This window comes from Phyllostomus hastatus, unplaced genomic scaffold (genome assembly GCF_019186645.2).
Source record: "Phyllostomus hastatus isolate PE091 unplaced genomic scaffold, TTU_PhHast_1.1 phas_scaffold_585, whole genome shotgun sequence".
NCBI classification, from domain to species: domain Eukaryota; kingdom Metazoa; phylum Chordata; class Mammalia; order Chiroptera; family Phyllostomidae; genus Phyllostomus; species Phyllostomus hastatus.
The window spans coordinates 3,652,903-3,668,786 of NW_025334037.1; the positions used below are offsets into that span (position 1 = coordinate 3,652,903).

General features: G+C 40.6%; 1 protein-coding gene across 2 annotated transcripts in view; it reads left to right on the forward strand.

Annotated features, from left to right (window-relative positions):
* MICAL2 (microtubule associated monooxygenase, calponin and LIM domain containing 2) overlaps nucleotides 1–15,884 on the forward strand; it is a 214,249-nt gene that overhangs the window by 161,161 nt on the left and 37,204 nt on the right. For both annotated transcript variants that reach the window (XM_045825469.1, XM_045825470.1), the window contains one exon: nucleotides 487–1,786. In XM_045825469.1, the coding sequence (XP_045681425.1) occupies nucleotides 487–1,786 (1,300 nt within the window). The remainder of the gene's footprint in view (nucleotides 1–486; nucleotides 1,787–15,884) is intronic.

Sequence of the window (15,884 nt, forward strand, 5' to 3'; positions counted from 1 at the left end):
GAAGGTTGTAACAGCCATCCTGCTACCACAGCTCCAGCCCAGGGGGCTTCAAGGCAGAGGTCATTGTTTCCTGGTAGCTGGAGGAACATACCAGTGCATGGAGTGTGCCTGCTGGTAGGGACCCTGGCTGGGCAAGCCAAGCCTGTGTGCCTAACCACCCAGAGGGGCCAGGCCAGTCCTGCCATCACAGGCCCAGGAGCTTGTCAATGTCTTCGTCTTACCTTCTGGCTTCCTACCCACCTAATCCGAGACCCAGAAAAGCCTTGGGTCGATGCTGATACAGGGGCTCCAGGCAGATCCCAGCACGTCCCACGGTAGCCATGTGAACGAAGAACTGCCCTCTGAAATCGTCCTAGGCAGAATTCTTTTTGACTCTGGGTATCCGAGACCTGGAGAGATGGGGGGCAGGGGCTACAGACTGAGCTGTACCTTCCTTATAAAAATAAATGGTAGAAATTTCTAAATCCCTGCAATTTTTTCCCCCAGCAGTTCTCAAGAGGTCATTTCAGTCCTTCCACTCCAATCTTTCTGAGGCGAGCCAGAGCCCAAGGAGCACCCACAGAAATCCCTCTGTATCTGCCTCACGGCCAGGTGCTGGAGCGGGCAGAATACTGCCTGGTGAGGCCTGGTGCAGATGGCCTTGCAGGCCCCAGGCCACCCAGCCCTGCAGAGATGGCTTCGGATGGCTGCCAGGACCCCAGAAGCATCCACAGAGGCCCACACACCATTGCGGGGAAGGACAGGTGCTTGCAAGACCCAGAGCCGTCTCCCAGGGCTGGAGAAAACTCAGGGGAAGGAAATGCTAATTCCCAGAAGGGAGAGGAGGGTGGATCAGAGCTGGCAGAGGGCAAGAAGTTAGGCTTGAAGAAGTTGGCTCTCACTCAGGAGCAGAAGACCAGGCTGCTGGATTGGAATGACTTCAAACCCCAGAGCCTGCACATGGAAGGTGGGCCACAACTTTCCCAGAAGAGTGCTGAGAATGGTAGCGGAGGCCGGGTGCTGAAACCAGTCCGCCCCTTGGTGCTCCCTAGGGCGGGGAGAGAGACCCCGCCAGCCCAGGCAGAGGCTCAGGAGAAAAATGGGGCCCCAACTGAAAGGACTCCAGGGGAGCGAAGCATGGCTCCCCCCAAGTCCCCACTGAGACTCATTGCCAATGCCATCCGAAGGTCGCTGGAGCCCCTCCTCCCAAACTCCGAAGGTGGGAGGAAGCCCTGGACCAAACCAGAATCAACGGCTTTGTCCATGGGCCAGCCGCAAGCTTGCCCTCGCTCATTCAGCCTTCGGAAAACCAGCCCCAATAAAGACTGGGGCCAGCAGTCCCCCGGGAGAGACATGGCAAGTAGGACCTCGACCTTCTTCTCCCTGGGCACCCCGCCCACCAGAGCGGCCCAGACCTCCGCCCCGCGCCTTCCTCACCCTGCCCTCCGCACCCGCAGTTTGCCCAGCCGGCCTTCCAGGATGTTTCCTGCGTTCGCGTCCCCATCCTGCAACAAGATGGAAGATGTCCCCACGCTCCTTGAGAAAGTGAGTCTGCAAGAGACCTTCCCAGATGCTTCCAGGAATCCAAAGAAAAAAATCTCGCTCTTTTCGGCTCTCGGACTCAAAGACAAACCCTTTGAGAGCCCGCTCCAAGACTCCAGACAAAGAAAGGACCTCCGTGACCTCTTTAGCATCCCCAAGGGGAAGGTGCTGCCTGTGGACAGTGCCCAGGCCCCGGAGAAGCAGGCGCGGCCTGTCAGTTACCTGGGGCAGCGGGCGCGCCCTCCTTCTCCAGCGTGCGATGCAAGTAAGTGGCTCTTTCCTCACCCAAGGCTACCGACCGTGCCGGGCAGTTAGTGTCCCATTACTGGATTCATAAACAGGCATCTTTCACTTTATTTTGCTCCTCAAATTAAATTCTGACAAAAGTAGAAAAAGTTGAATTTGAAAAATATGGAAAAAATCAAATTTGAAATTATGTTATAGAAAGTTTAGAAAGAGATAATTAGTCATCACATCACCACTTTCCCACTCGCTGTTCCTATATAAATTTTTACATATGTAAAAGATGCATTAAGTTCTGCATCTTTTTAAATCAACATTATATTATAGGTATTAAGCCAATTACCTCATAGTTTACATAAATGTGATTTAGTGGATCTAGAATAGTCTATCTAGTGGCTGTGTTATTTAATGAACTGATTTTTATGGTTAAAGTTACAGATAGATGCATATATAAATTATATATATATAAATATACTTATATATGGTCTTGGGTGGACATTTTTATGCATTATAGCTTTTCCTTTCCTTTGAATTATTTTTTTAGGATAGGTTCCAAGAAATGGGATTTCTGGATGAAAACATGAATATTTTTAAGATTCTCAATTTGCACTGACAAATTGCTCTTTAAAAGAGAAGCCCGTGGGTGAAGGGTACGTGGGGTCTCTCTGTGTTAGTTCTTACCACCGCATGTTGTAAATTTCAATTAAAACCTGGGGAAGGCGCCCGTTTATGTTCCACCACTACAGTGGGAGAGCACCTTCTCCGGCACACTCTGCGTTGGGTGTCCTGGGTTTTAAATATTCCTACGTTACCAGCCAAAAAATGGTGCCTCAAAATAACACTGAATGTAAGCTGTAAATGCAAACAAATTTTCTATGAATGGTGCCACTTTTAAACTTGTATTCTTTTATTATTAGTGTAAACATGTTTATTTATATTTGTTTACCAATTGAACCTTACGCTTTTGTGTTTAAAACTTGTATGATTTTGTAATTGTAAAATGAACTAATATATTAAGAAATCAGGATAATTCAACAATATGTAAATATCTCAAAAAAGTAACTTGTATTCTCTCACACCCCCTGGCCAGAGTTGTGTGTGTGTGTGTGTGTGTCTCCTTAGAGACAGTTTAGTTAAACACTCACATGATTTCTGTTGTTGATATTTATTTGATTGCTTTAAACAAACTGTGAATCTACTATTCCTGTTGTTGAACAACTTTGTTTTTCTTTATTTTTTAATGTTTCATTTTCTTATTTAACATTTATTTTAGAACTTAGGCTTTCAAACAAAAAATTATTTCTCTCCTTTGGTGCCTTAGCCCAAAAGCTACATAGATTAACAAGAGATTGTATTTCCAGCCAAGTTCAGCATAAGCGTGTGCAGGCTGAAATATAAGTACAGCCAACACATCACAGCATAAACTTGAGTGTGTTTGTGTGTGTTTTGATAATAATCCATTCACGTGGCTCAAAATAAAAGTGTGCAAGAGCACAGAGCGTCCCATCTCCCTCCCTCATCCCCAAGCCGCCCAGGTCCCATCCCGGGTGCCAGGATCATCACCAGGTTCTTCGTCTTTCTTCCACATAGGACTGATGGACACTCAAGCAAATTCACGCATTGTATGTTTGTTCTTTCAAACTACTAGCATGCTAGCATGTTGTACACACTGTTTTCTACTTTAATTTTATTTGGGAGATCATTCCATATCAGTGCCTGGAGAGCTTTCTGCTTTGTTTTATAGCTACAGAGTATTCCATTGTGTGCGTGTGCCACCATTTCAGTAGTGGGTCTCCTGTGATGGAAACTTTAAGTCATTTCAAATCTTTGCAATTACAAACTGCACACAATATTTAAGAATTTAGGCCACTTGGCATATGTGTGTGCATTTATCTGTGGGGTAAATTCCCAGAAATGGAAATGCTGGAACAAAGGGCATGTGCATTGAGAATGTAGCTATCAACATCCCCCCTCACAGGGGTGCAGTTCACACTCCCAGCAGTGAAGTAGGAGAGTACTGTTTCTACACAGCTTGTTACACAACATTTTTTTTTCCATCTTTACCAATCTGATAAATGATGAAGCATCTTTTGTTTTAATTTTGTTTATTGATTTTCAGAGAGAGGAAAGGAGACAGAGAGAGAGGGGGGAAGAGAGAGAGAGAGAGAGAGAAGCATCGAGTTGTTGTTCCACTTATTTATGCACTCATTGGTTGATTCTGGTATGTGCCTTGACCAGGGATCAAACCTACAACCTTGGATTTATTGGGATGATGCTCTAACCAACTGAGTTACCCAACCAGGGCAAGCATTTTTTCATAGCCATGTATATTTTCTTTTCTGTGAACTATTATTTCTGTTCTTTAGCTAGTTTTTTGCTGGGTTGGTATTTTTCTTAAGGATATGTAGGGACTGTTTTAAAAGGGAAATTTAGCCCTTTTTTGTGTGATGTGAATTACAAGTACTTCTCCCAGTATTTTGTTAGTGTTTACTGTATTTATGGTAGTTTTTGTCATATGAAAGTTTTATTTTTATATAGTAGTTGTAAGCAATTTCTCATTTTATGGTTCCTGGGCTTTTATAGTAGTTCAAAAAGAGTGTCATCCAAGTTTATAGGAGAATTTTCTTACACTTTCTTTTAGTCTTTTGTTCATTTTTAATTTTTTACATTTAAATATTTACATTTTTCCTAGTGTAAAATATGAGATATAGATCCAACCTTATTTTTTTAGATATTTCCCCATGTATCTTTACATAATTTTGTGAATAATTCATCTTTTTCCTCCCTTATGTGAGAGGACATCTTTATCATACATCAAATTCCAGTACCTGGATTGATTTCCACACCATTTATTATATTCTACTGAGTTGTCTTTTATGTATCAGTACCACCCTGTTTTAATTATTTTACTTTATGCTTACATGTATTTTAAAATTTGTGTGTTACACTATCAGATAGAAAGAGTATTCCATTATTGATCTCTTTTAAAAATGTCCTGGTTCTTCTTGCTTGTTTGATGTTCTGTATGGACTGAGGCTCAGCCTGTCTGTGTTCCAGAAAGAAAAATCCTATGAATACTTTTACGGGATTGAGTTAAGTTTACAAACTTACTTGAAAGAATTTACAACCTTATGATATGAATTGACTTTTTATGTGTTCCTATCTTTTATTGTGACCCTCAGGAATATTCTCAACTGTAAATGAAGTAGCTTTTACATATTTATCATTAAGTTTATTATTAGATTTGTTTAATTTTTGTTGCTGTTGTACATAAAATATTTCCATTTTATCTTGCTACTACTGGTTGTGTGCATGAGAGTTATTGATTTCTATACAGTAATTCTGTATCCATCCACTTTACTGAATTCTCTTTGCTTGTAAAATTTTCCAGCAAATTCTCCTGGGTCCTCCCCAAAATACACAATCATAACATGGGCAAGTAGTGACAATCTCATCTCTTGTTTTGAAGTTGTGTGCCTCTAATTTATGCTGCTTCCTTAGTCTCTTTGGTTTCCAGAATCTGCAGAAACAGTATTAAATAAAAATAGTGATGATCATTTCATTATTACATTCCGAACTTTAATGAGAATGAGTCTCATTAATGACATTAACGTTTTCTCATTTGCACATGCTGCTGGCCCCTGGGTCAACCCAGGTGTATGTAACCATTTTAAGGAAAGAGCCATCTAGTCATATCTTATTAAAAGTGCAGTTGACCCTCGAACAACACGGGAACAACATGGGTTGGAGCTCTGCGGATTCACTAATATGCAGATTTTCTTAATAGACCCAAGCAGCTCACCCCTGGGTTGCTCCTGGGTCAGCTGGTGAATGGGAATCCAAGTGTCAGAAGGCCAACATAAGTAAGATGCCAAATTTCCACTGTGGAGGAAGGTGCTGGGTGCCCCTAACAAGGTCAACTATATTTTTCATCACAGATGTTGAATTTTATTAAATATCATTGTAGCATTTTTGAGATGACTGTATAAATTTTTTCTTTTGATTAATATGAATTATATAATAGATTTACTGATATTGAACTATCCTTGAATTGCTGAAATAAATACCACTTGGTCATGATGTTTTATTGTTTCAATATACTTTTCTGTTCTGTTTCCTAATATTTTAAGATTTTGTATTGAATTCCTAGGTAAGATTAGCCATCAGTTCGTTTACATCACACATGTATGACTTCTGTTTGTGCTCATCCCAGCAAGTTGGGGTGCATGTGTTTTCCTGATCTGGTTCTGGAGGGCTGGCTGCATTTGTTTATATTCATTAGGAAACCCCGTGACTTCCTTGGCTGGGACAGACTGGGAATGTAGAGAATGGAATTAGGGCAAGGCTGACCAGCTGTGGGAATAGTGTCTGGGCCCATCTGGTAGGAAACCTTTGTTTCTCTTCAATGAGTTTAGGTCAATATCCTAACAATGTTACAATTTTACCTACCCTATCCGATTAAACCCATTAGTTTCCTTTTATTTCCCTGCCGCTGACCAACCCAACAAACACACCACACACAGACACTGCTCTCTCCACATTGAACTTGTGCACTTCCATGCAATGGAGAGAAAAAAATGCTCAAATAGAAAGTGAGAAACTTTCAAAAGCGAGTGTCGTTCCAATTGAAGTGCCTTGAATTTATGATCCCTTCAATAAGAGCCAGCTGAAATTTAATTTTTCTTATTTTTTGCAACAGAACTTTCTATAATGTTATACATAAACTCAAAGTGTTTAAATTACTTAGGAATATATACCTATTTTAAATACTTACCAGTATCTATTTTATACAATTTTAATGCTAATTATTATTCTTATATATAATTAAAGAAGGTACCCTGAAAACTTCTCCTTTTTATTTTTGCGTAAACTTTTTTTTATTGCGGTATTAGTGCACTATATATATGATAAAGCACACAGATACTAAGTACAAACCTGGTGGATTTTTACAAAGTGCACATTTGTGTAACCACTTCCAAGACGGAGACAGAACACTGCCAGCCCTCAGAAGCCTCACTCACGCTGCTCCCCAGAGACAGGTGCCACCAAACAAAAGCATTTACTATGTGACTTTTATCATCACAGATTTCTTTTCTAGTTTTTTGACTTTACAGAAATCGAGTCATTCCATACCGTGGTAGGCAAAATTCTAAGAGGGCCCCCTGCTTCCCACCCCTGGTGCGCTTGCCCAGTATCATCCTGTCCTTGTGAGTGTGGAGGGAAGGTAGATATGATGGATTCTACCCCCATGATTAGGTAATGGGCTTCTGCAAATATAATTGGGTTCCAACCCAACTGACTTTGAATTAATCAAAAGGGAGATTATCCTAGGTAGGCCTAACCTCATCTGGAGAGCTGTTAACAGGGAATGGACCATTCCTGAAGTCAGATATTTGAAGAGTGAGAAAGACATGACCCTGGTGGCCTCAGAGAAGTAACCTGTGACAATGTGAGGGGGCCTGGGAACAGGAGGCTCTAGAGCTAAGATCAACCTCCAGCGGACAGCAGGCAAGAAGGCAGGGCCCTGCATATCGCAACCACAAGGAGCTGAATTCTGCCAGCAACCTGAATGAGTGGGAAGAGAACGCTGAGCTGCAGATGAGAATCCCGCTCCACAGACCCCTTGACTGCAGCATTGGGAGACAGTGAACACACGACCCAGCTGAGCTGTGCTTGCACGTGTGACCTGCACAACCGTGCAATAATAAATTGGTGCTGTTGTAAGCTGCTAAATTTGTGTTCACTGCTTCCACAACACTAGAAAACTAATACAAGTATCTACTCTTCGGGGTGTGACTTCTTTCATTAAACATTATGTGTGTGGTGGGAGGTGATTTATCCTTATAGTTACAGGCAGCAGGGGTTCACTCTTTTCCTTGTGTTGAATATGCCACAATTTATTTGTGCATTCTGTTGCTGGATGCTTAGGCTCTTTTCAGTTGTTTTTATTGTGAGTAATGCAGCTTCAAGCACTCATACACATCCTTTCTGTTGGGTATTATCAAAGATAAACAAAGCCAGATACTAGTTAAAGTAGTAAAGATAGGTTTTAATTAGTAATATACGACTGCAATAGGGAAGAGAGTCGAGCATGGACTGAACTCAGCTTTGCCTTTTGCAGAGGAGGCATGGTGTTTTACAGGGAGAATGAGGGAGTGGGGAAGGGGCCAAGTGGGGAGATCAGCAGAGTCAGGGAAGTGAAAAAAGTTACAAAGTATACTTTGTACCTGATTGTGCCAGCTGCCTCTGTTAGCTGGTTATTATTGAAGTTAGAATTCTAGTCTGCCACAGAGACTGGGAGATGGGGACCCATGCTTCCTGATGATGATTGCCTTTTAAAGGAATGGCTTTCAGGTTCTCGAGAAAGACACTCTTGAGTGGTAGCAAATACATATATATCTCAAAGGGACAGAGGAAGGATTCTCAATTGTAAGTCCTTTTAGTAAACTCTAAGAAAGGGTGGGTAGCCAGGGGCCTGTCTGAAGGTGCTGGCTACAACAGTAAATTCTTTTGTCAGCCTTGAGTTTTCTCAACTACATTAAACAGGGCTGGGTTCATCCTAGGGATGTGCCGTGAACTGTCAACAACTATGTTAGTGTCTTTTAATGTAGGGAGGAGTGAGTGGGCTAAATCATCTACATTCAGGGTCTGTAGTTTTGGGGTTTTTTAAAAGTACATTTTATTGATTATGCTATTATAGTTGTCCCATTTTTTGCCCTTTATCCCCCTCCACCCTGTTCCCTCCTTCCCTCCAACAATCCCCCCACTTAGTTCACGTCCATGGGTAGCACATATAAGTTCTTTGGCTTCTCCATTTTCTATGCTATTCTTAACTTCCCCCTGTCTATTTTGTACCTACCATTTATGCTTCTTATTCCCTGTTCCCACCTTTTCCTCTATTCTCCCACCTTCCCTTCCCTTCCCTTCCCTTTATGCGATCTCCATTTCTGTGACTCTGTTCCTGTTCCAGTTGTTTGCTTCGTTTGTTTTTGTTTTCATTTTTATTTTAGGTTTAGTTGTTGATAGTTGTGTTTGTTGTTATTTTACTGTTCATAGTTTTGGTGTTCTAATTTTTCTTAGATAAGTCCCTTTAACATTTCACATATTAAGGGCTTATCAATGATGAAGTCCTTTAACTTGACCTTATCTGGGAAGCACTTGATCTGCCCTCCCATTCTAAATGATAGCCTTGCTGGATAGAGTCATCTTAGATATAGGTCCTTGCCTTTCATGACTTTGAATACTTCTTTCCAGCCCCTTCTTGCCTGCAAATTTTCTTTTGAAAAATCAGCTGATAGTCTTATGGGAACTCCTTTGTAGGTAACTGTCTCCTTTTCTCTTGCTGCTTTTAAGATTCTCTCCTTAACATTAATCTTGGGTAATGTAATTAAGATGTGTCTTGGTGTGTTTCTTTTTGGGTCCAACTTGTTTGGGACTCTCTGAACTTCCTTGACTTGTATGTCTATTTCCTTCACCAGATTGGGGGTTTTCTTTCATTATACTTTCAAATAAGTTTTCAATTTCTTGCTCTTCCTCTTCTCCTTCTGGCACCCCTATGATTCGGATGTTGGAATATTTAAAGTTGTCCCAGAAGTTCCTAAGCCTCTCCTCTTTTTTTTTTTTTAATTCTTGTTTCTTCATTCTGTTCTGGTTGAATGTTTATTTCTTCCTTTTGTTGCAAATTGTTGATCTGAGTCCCAGTTTCCTTCCCTTCACTTTTGATTCCCTGTGTATATATTTTTTAAGATTTTATTTATTTACTTTTAGAGAGAGGGGAAGGGAGGCTTTTATTTACTTTTAGAGAGAGGGGAAGGGAAAGACATCAGTGTGATTGAACTGGTTGTCTCTCATATGTCCCCAACCAGGGACCTGGCCCACAACCCAGGCATATGCCCTGACAAGGAATAGAACCAGCAACCTTTTGGTTCACAGGCTGGTGCTCAATCCACTGAATTACACCAGCCAGGGCTGTATATTTTTCTTTATTTCACTTTGTATAGCCTTCACGTCTTCCTTTATTTTGCAGCTGTACTCAGTTATTTCTGTGAGCATTCTGATTACTAGTATTTTGAATTCTGCATCTGATAGTTTGGGTATCTCCTTGTTGCTTAGTTTTTTTTCTGGAGTTTTGATCTGTTCTTTCACTTCAGCCACATTTCTTTGTCTTGCATACCTGTTACAGTCTAAGGGCAGAGCCTTAGGTATTCGCCAGGGTAGAACAACCAACTTCGCTGTGTTGTGGTGTTGTCTGTGGGGGAGTGTTAATGAGGGAATAATGCCACTTGCTCAGCTCTCACTCCATTTTCGGTCACTTCCCCCACTACCCACAGATGAATTGCGCCCTTCTGAAGCTGATTCCCAGGTGGGGGGGGGAGCTTGTATAGTTCTAGGATCCCATGGGCCCCTCCAAAGGACTCTCCTATGAGGCTGGGAGTTTCTCCTGCCACTGCCACGACCCCCATAGGTTTTTACAGCCAGGGGTTTTGAAGCTTTCCTTTCCCGCACTAGAACCCTGGGTTGCAGGGTTTGTCTCACTCCCCAGTTGTTCCTCCCAGTTTATCCACACATGAATGTGGGACCACCCAGTCCACCAGCTGCCACCTCACTGCACGTCCTCTCTGCCCCAGCTGCCCATCTCCACCCCTCCTACCCATCAGGATGAATATTTCTTCTTTGACTCCTTAGTTGCTGGACTTCCACGCAGTTCAACTTTCTGGCAGTTCTGGTTGTTTTTTTATTTTAAAGTTGGTTGTTATCCTTCTTTTGGTTGTGTGAGGAAATGAAGCATATCTACCTACACCTCCATCTTGGCCAGAGGCTCTTAGCTAATCGAGGGTCTGTAGTTTTTATAAGCCAAGGTTAAGGCCTAGTCAAGAAAAGGGCTCAGAGGAGCTTGGCTAAAGTTTGTTCAAAGAGAGAAGCTTTGTCAATGCAGGGGTGGACAAAGGTAGGTTTACACCTGTTCTCATGGAAAATGATACCATACTTAATAAACAATAATACAAGAATAAACTGTGTTTTGTGTACTCACAACTGTAAACCTCCTTTTGCCAACCCCGTATGTCCTGGGAGTGGGATTTATAGGTCATGGGACAGGCATGTGTGATTTGCTTTAGAAGACAATGTCAAACCACTTTCCAAAGTGATTCTACCCACATGTATACCCTCCAGCAGGAAGTCAGAGCTCCTTTTGACCCACACCTTTCTTGACACTTGGTAGTCTCAGGTTTTTATTTATTTATTTATTTATTTTAATGCCGCCCTTTTTATGGAGGTGTAGTGGTATCTTGTTATTGGTTTTAATCTGCATTTACCTGATTATGATGTTGTACTACTTTTCACATGTTTATTTAGATATTCTCATGTATGAAGTCTTTATTCAAGTGTTTTGCCCATGGTTTTTTTGTGTAGATAGTCCTTTCCTTATTGATTTGTAATCTGTGTAGATTCTGGATATAAGTCTTCTGTCGGATATGTGTATTGTAAATCTCTTCTCCCACTCTTTGGCACACTTTTTCACTTTCTGAAAGTGTCTTTTGATAAAAAGAAGTACTTATTTTATGGAGCAAAATTTATCAATATTTTCCTTTATTTTTTATTTAATCTTTATTGTATTTTTTCCCATTACTATTTAGTCCCCTTATGCCCCCTCCCCACAGCAATCACTACACTGTTGTCCATGTCCATGAGTCCTTTTTCCTGATTTTGTATTCTGTTTGTGAAATCTTTTCCTACTCTGAGGTCATAAAGATGTTGCCCTATGTTACCTACTAGAAATGGTGCTATTTAATGTAGTAGCCACTGTTTCACAATTGAGATTTGGCTAGTGTGAGTGAAGAACTGAGTTTTTAATTTTAACATTAAATAAATGTTAATGGATTTAAATTGAAAACTGAAGCAGTGTAAAATGTTTTTCTATTAAACATATTAAACATTTTTTGCTGTTGATAGAATTACATTTCACTTTAACCTAGCTTACTAAGAACTTTAATTATGAGAAATTATAAATTGAATCAAGTGCTTTTTCTACCTGTTGTAATCATCATATTTTTTACTTCAATTAATAATGTGCTAAATTACATTGATTGCATTTTTATATAGATTTGGAAATGTTAAATCATTACTGAGTTCTTGGGGTAGTCCCCACTTGGCCATAATGTAAAACCTTTTTATATACCACAGTATCAGGTTTGCTAATTGCTTTTAGTAGTCTTGCAGGTATGCTCATGAGAGATATTGGTCGGAAATTTTTCCTTCTTGCATATCTTTGTCTAGCTCATTATCAAATTTATGCTAGTTTCACAACACAAGTTGGGAAGTGTTCCATGTTTCTTTATTCTCTGGAAGAGTTTTTGTGTGTGTGTATATTTTTTAACATTGGAACACAAATCAAGTCATCTAGCCTAGAATTTTTTGGTAGGGTGTTTTCTAATTTTGAATTCAGTTTCTTTAATAGATGTAATTATTCAAATTGTCTTTCTTCTTATGTCAGTTTTGATAATTTTTAATAAATGTATCTTTTTATCTAAATTTTCAAATTTATTGTCATAAAATAGTTTATATAATAGCTTCCCATTCCAATATTGCTAATTTGTGTTCTCTCTCTTTTTCTATCATTATTTTTTTAAATATATTTTATTAATTGTGGTATTACAGTTCCCCAATTTTTCCCCCTCTACCTGGTACCCCCTTCCCTCCAACCATCCCTCCCTCATTTCATGTCCATGAGTCATCCATATAAGTTCTTTGGCTTCTCCATTTCCTCTACTATTCTTAACATCCCCCTATTTTGTAGTTACCAATTATGCTTCTTAATCCCTCTACCTTTTCCCCCATTCTCCCCCTTCCCTCTCCCAGCTGATAACCCTCCAAATGATCTCCATATCTATAATTCTGTTCCTGTTCTGGTTGTTTGCTTAGTTTGTTGGGGTTTTTTTTAGATTCAGTTATTGATAGTTGTGAATTTGTTGCCATTTTAATGTTCATAGTTTTTATCTTCTTTTTCTTAAATAAGTTCCTTTACCATTTCCTGTAATAATGGCTTGGTGGTGATGAACTCCTTTAGCTTTACCTTGTCTGGGAAACACTTTATCTGCTCTTCCATTCTAAATGATAGCTTTGCTGGGTAGGTGAATATGGCTTCTTTAAATGCTTGGTTGTTAGACTCCCATACAGTTCGATTTTCTGACAGTTCTGGTGTTATTTGTTTTTATGTTTAGTTGTAATTCTCTCTGTGGTTGTGTAAGGAGGGGAAGCCTGTCTACCTGTGCCTCCATTTTGACCAGAAGTCTTAGTCATTTTTTATAGCAGGTTATCAACTTTGTCTTTTTAAAGAAACAAATTTTTGCTTTGTTCATTTTCTATTTTATTTCTGCTTTGTCTCTATTGGCTTTCATAATCTCTTGATTATTTTCTTCATTTTAGTTTCTTTATGTTCAACTAGTGGTTCTTTTTCTAGCTTCTTGAAATAGAATTTAGAGCATTTATTCTCAGCTTTTCTTTTGCATAATCTGTATAACTAAAGCTCTATATTTCCCCCTAGTCACCATGTTAGCTGCATCTTCATCATTTTGCTTTGCTGTTTTTAATCATCACTTTAAATTTATTTTTAGTTCTTCTTTGACCGATAGGTTGTCAGAAAAGTATTGGTTCACCTGTGCTATCCCATCTGGCAATCTCATTTTGAAATTTCCTAGTGTGATTTTTTATTATTAATTTCTAGCTTAATCTCTCTGCTGTCAGAGTACATACTAGGTTTGATTTCAGTCCTTTGAATTTTGTTGATACTCACTATATGGCTTGCCATAGCACCAATTTAGTAAATGTGCCATGGGCTGTAGATAAGAAAAATGTATATTCTCTAGTTCGGGGGGGAGGGGCATGTTGTTCTACATATTCTTATCAATTAGATCAAATGTATTAGCAGTATTTGCTCAAATCTTGTGTATCCTTATAGATTTGTCATCTGTATTTCTGACCAACTGGCTCTAAATTGGAGTTTCCATAACCCCTCCTTTGGTTCAATGATTCGCTGGAATGGCACAGAACTAAATAAAATAAAAAATAAAAAACCCACACTTATCAGTGTATTATAAAGGCTGTGATAAAGGCTACACACAAACAGCTGATGAAGAGTTACAGAGGGTGAAGTTAAGGAGGGACCCAAGTGCAGGGGCTTCTGTCCCTGTGGAGTTGGGGTTCAACACCCTCTGAGCATGAGGATGGGTTAGGGTTAGGGTTTGGGTTAAGCTGCTAGATTTTGTGTCTAGGTTTTCTTTCTTCATTCAAAGAATATTAAAGGCAATAAAGAATGTATAGAAAGTTAGTAAAATACTTGCAGATCCATTTATTTCTTCCAAGGCTTGTTGGCAAGCATATTAAGGTGAGTCTTTAATAACCTTCACTCTAGGGCTTGTTCATGCCTATCACTAAAGTGGGACTCTTCCATGGTCTCCACTACTGCTCTGTGCGCTTGTTCCACCCTGGCTGGGTGGAACTCTAACATGTCCCAGGCCTGCAGAAGCTTTAGATCTTATTTAGCCTATAACGCCCCTGCAGTTATTTTCCCAGCCTCATTCATTTTCTCCCTGTGCATCCGGAGCTTACTAGTAAGCAATAGACTCAAGGGGACCTCTGTGCCCACATCTGAGGGTCTTTTTCTGCACAGCTCCCTCCTTTCCAGTACTCTCCCTCACACATTTCCAGCTGCCCCAGCCTTCTCAAACTCTGATCTCTGTCTTCTCAACCCAATGACTTTGCTTGGTTAAGGTTCTTCTACCAGCACTGAGATCTGGAAGAAAGTGCCTTTCGGCAGAGGAAGCTGTTGGGATTGTAGGCCTTACCTCGTTTACTTCTGTTCTCACCTTTATCACAGTTCTGTGCTTCCCATTGTCCCATGCCTGGAAACAGCTGCTTCACATTTTTTGTCCTGACTTCTAGGGCTTCGCCGTGGGAGATCAACCCCAGAAGCAGTCACTCCATTATAGCCAGAGCAAAACAACAACGCTGCCAAGTTTTTTTAAGCTTTGCAAATGAAAAGTGAATTCCTAGAATGGATGGTTCTATGAAGGGACAGGGTAAAGATGAAGAGATTCAGAGGCACCTCTCTCACTTTATATAACTTTGCCAGAAGTTTAAGAAATATATTATATTTGGAAACATTTTCTCCTCAATTTCAAAATGAAATTCAATGGGAATATTAAATTTGTTTTCGAGAGTTCAAAAATGTTTTACCCTTAGGTTATTATAGTTGTTCCATTGAATGGAGGTGAATCAGGCAGTTTTACTAATACTGCAGTATTGTTACTTCTGATCGATGACAATGGTGAGGCCGCGGCTATTGCTGTCGCTGATGACAAGGTATATGTAAGTGCCTCTTGTGAACCTGGCACAGCGTTAAGCTCATCACAGTGACACTTCGCCACTTGGCAGCACAAATCTGCAAGTTAGAAAATCGTGACTCCCAGAAACTTAGGGAAGTAAAAGTTAATTCCTCGGGCTCACACACTCAGACTAAATTACTGGGTGGTGGTAATTTGCTGCTGCAACTAGGGAACAATCTCAGCTCCCTGGGAGCAAGGCCTCCTTCCATTGTTACACTGCTCCCTGAGTCCCTCCACACCTGAGCTTTCCCATCTGGCAAATTAAAGTGGAAAAACAGTCAGCTCCCTCCCCAGAGAGGCTGTGTTATTATATAGATGTTTTTGCATTATTTTGACTCAAATAACAGCATATGTAAATATGCTCCTAGAGGTTGAAATTATTTTTATTTTTATAAACTTGGCCTCTCCCATGGGGTAAATAGTTGAAAATTATGGAGAGGAAAAGGCAGACGGGCGGGAATGTTAGTTGGCTTGGACCTGCTTCTCCACCTTCCTTCCCGCCCAGCACATATTTCTACTCAGATATAAGCTGCCACGGCAGAGTAAAACTCAGTGCATTTCCTGTCATGGAGTCCTGGCTGCTTCTGATACGCAGTGTCCAGAGTGCGTGAATCCAGATAGTAATCATTAACTCTGCATCAGGTTGATGTGTAGGGGCAGATGTTCTCGCTGAGAAGAATAAAAGCCTCCTGTGGCACCTGGAAGACTTTCCCACACGCGGTCCCCAGCCAGATCGCA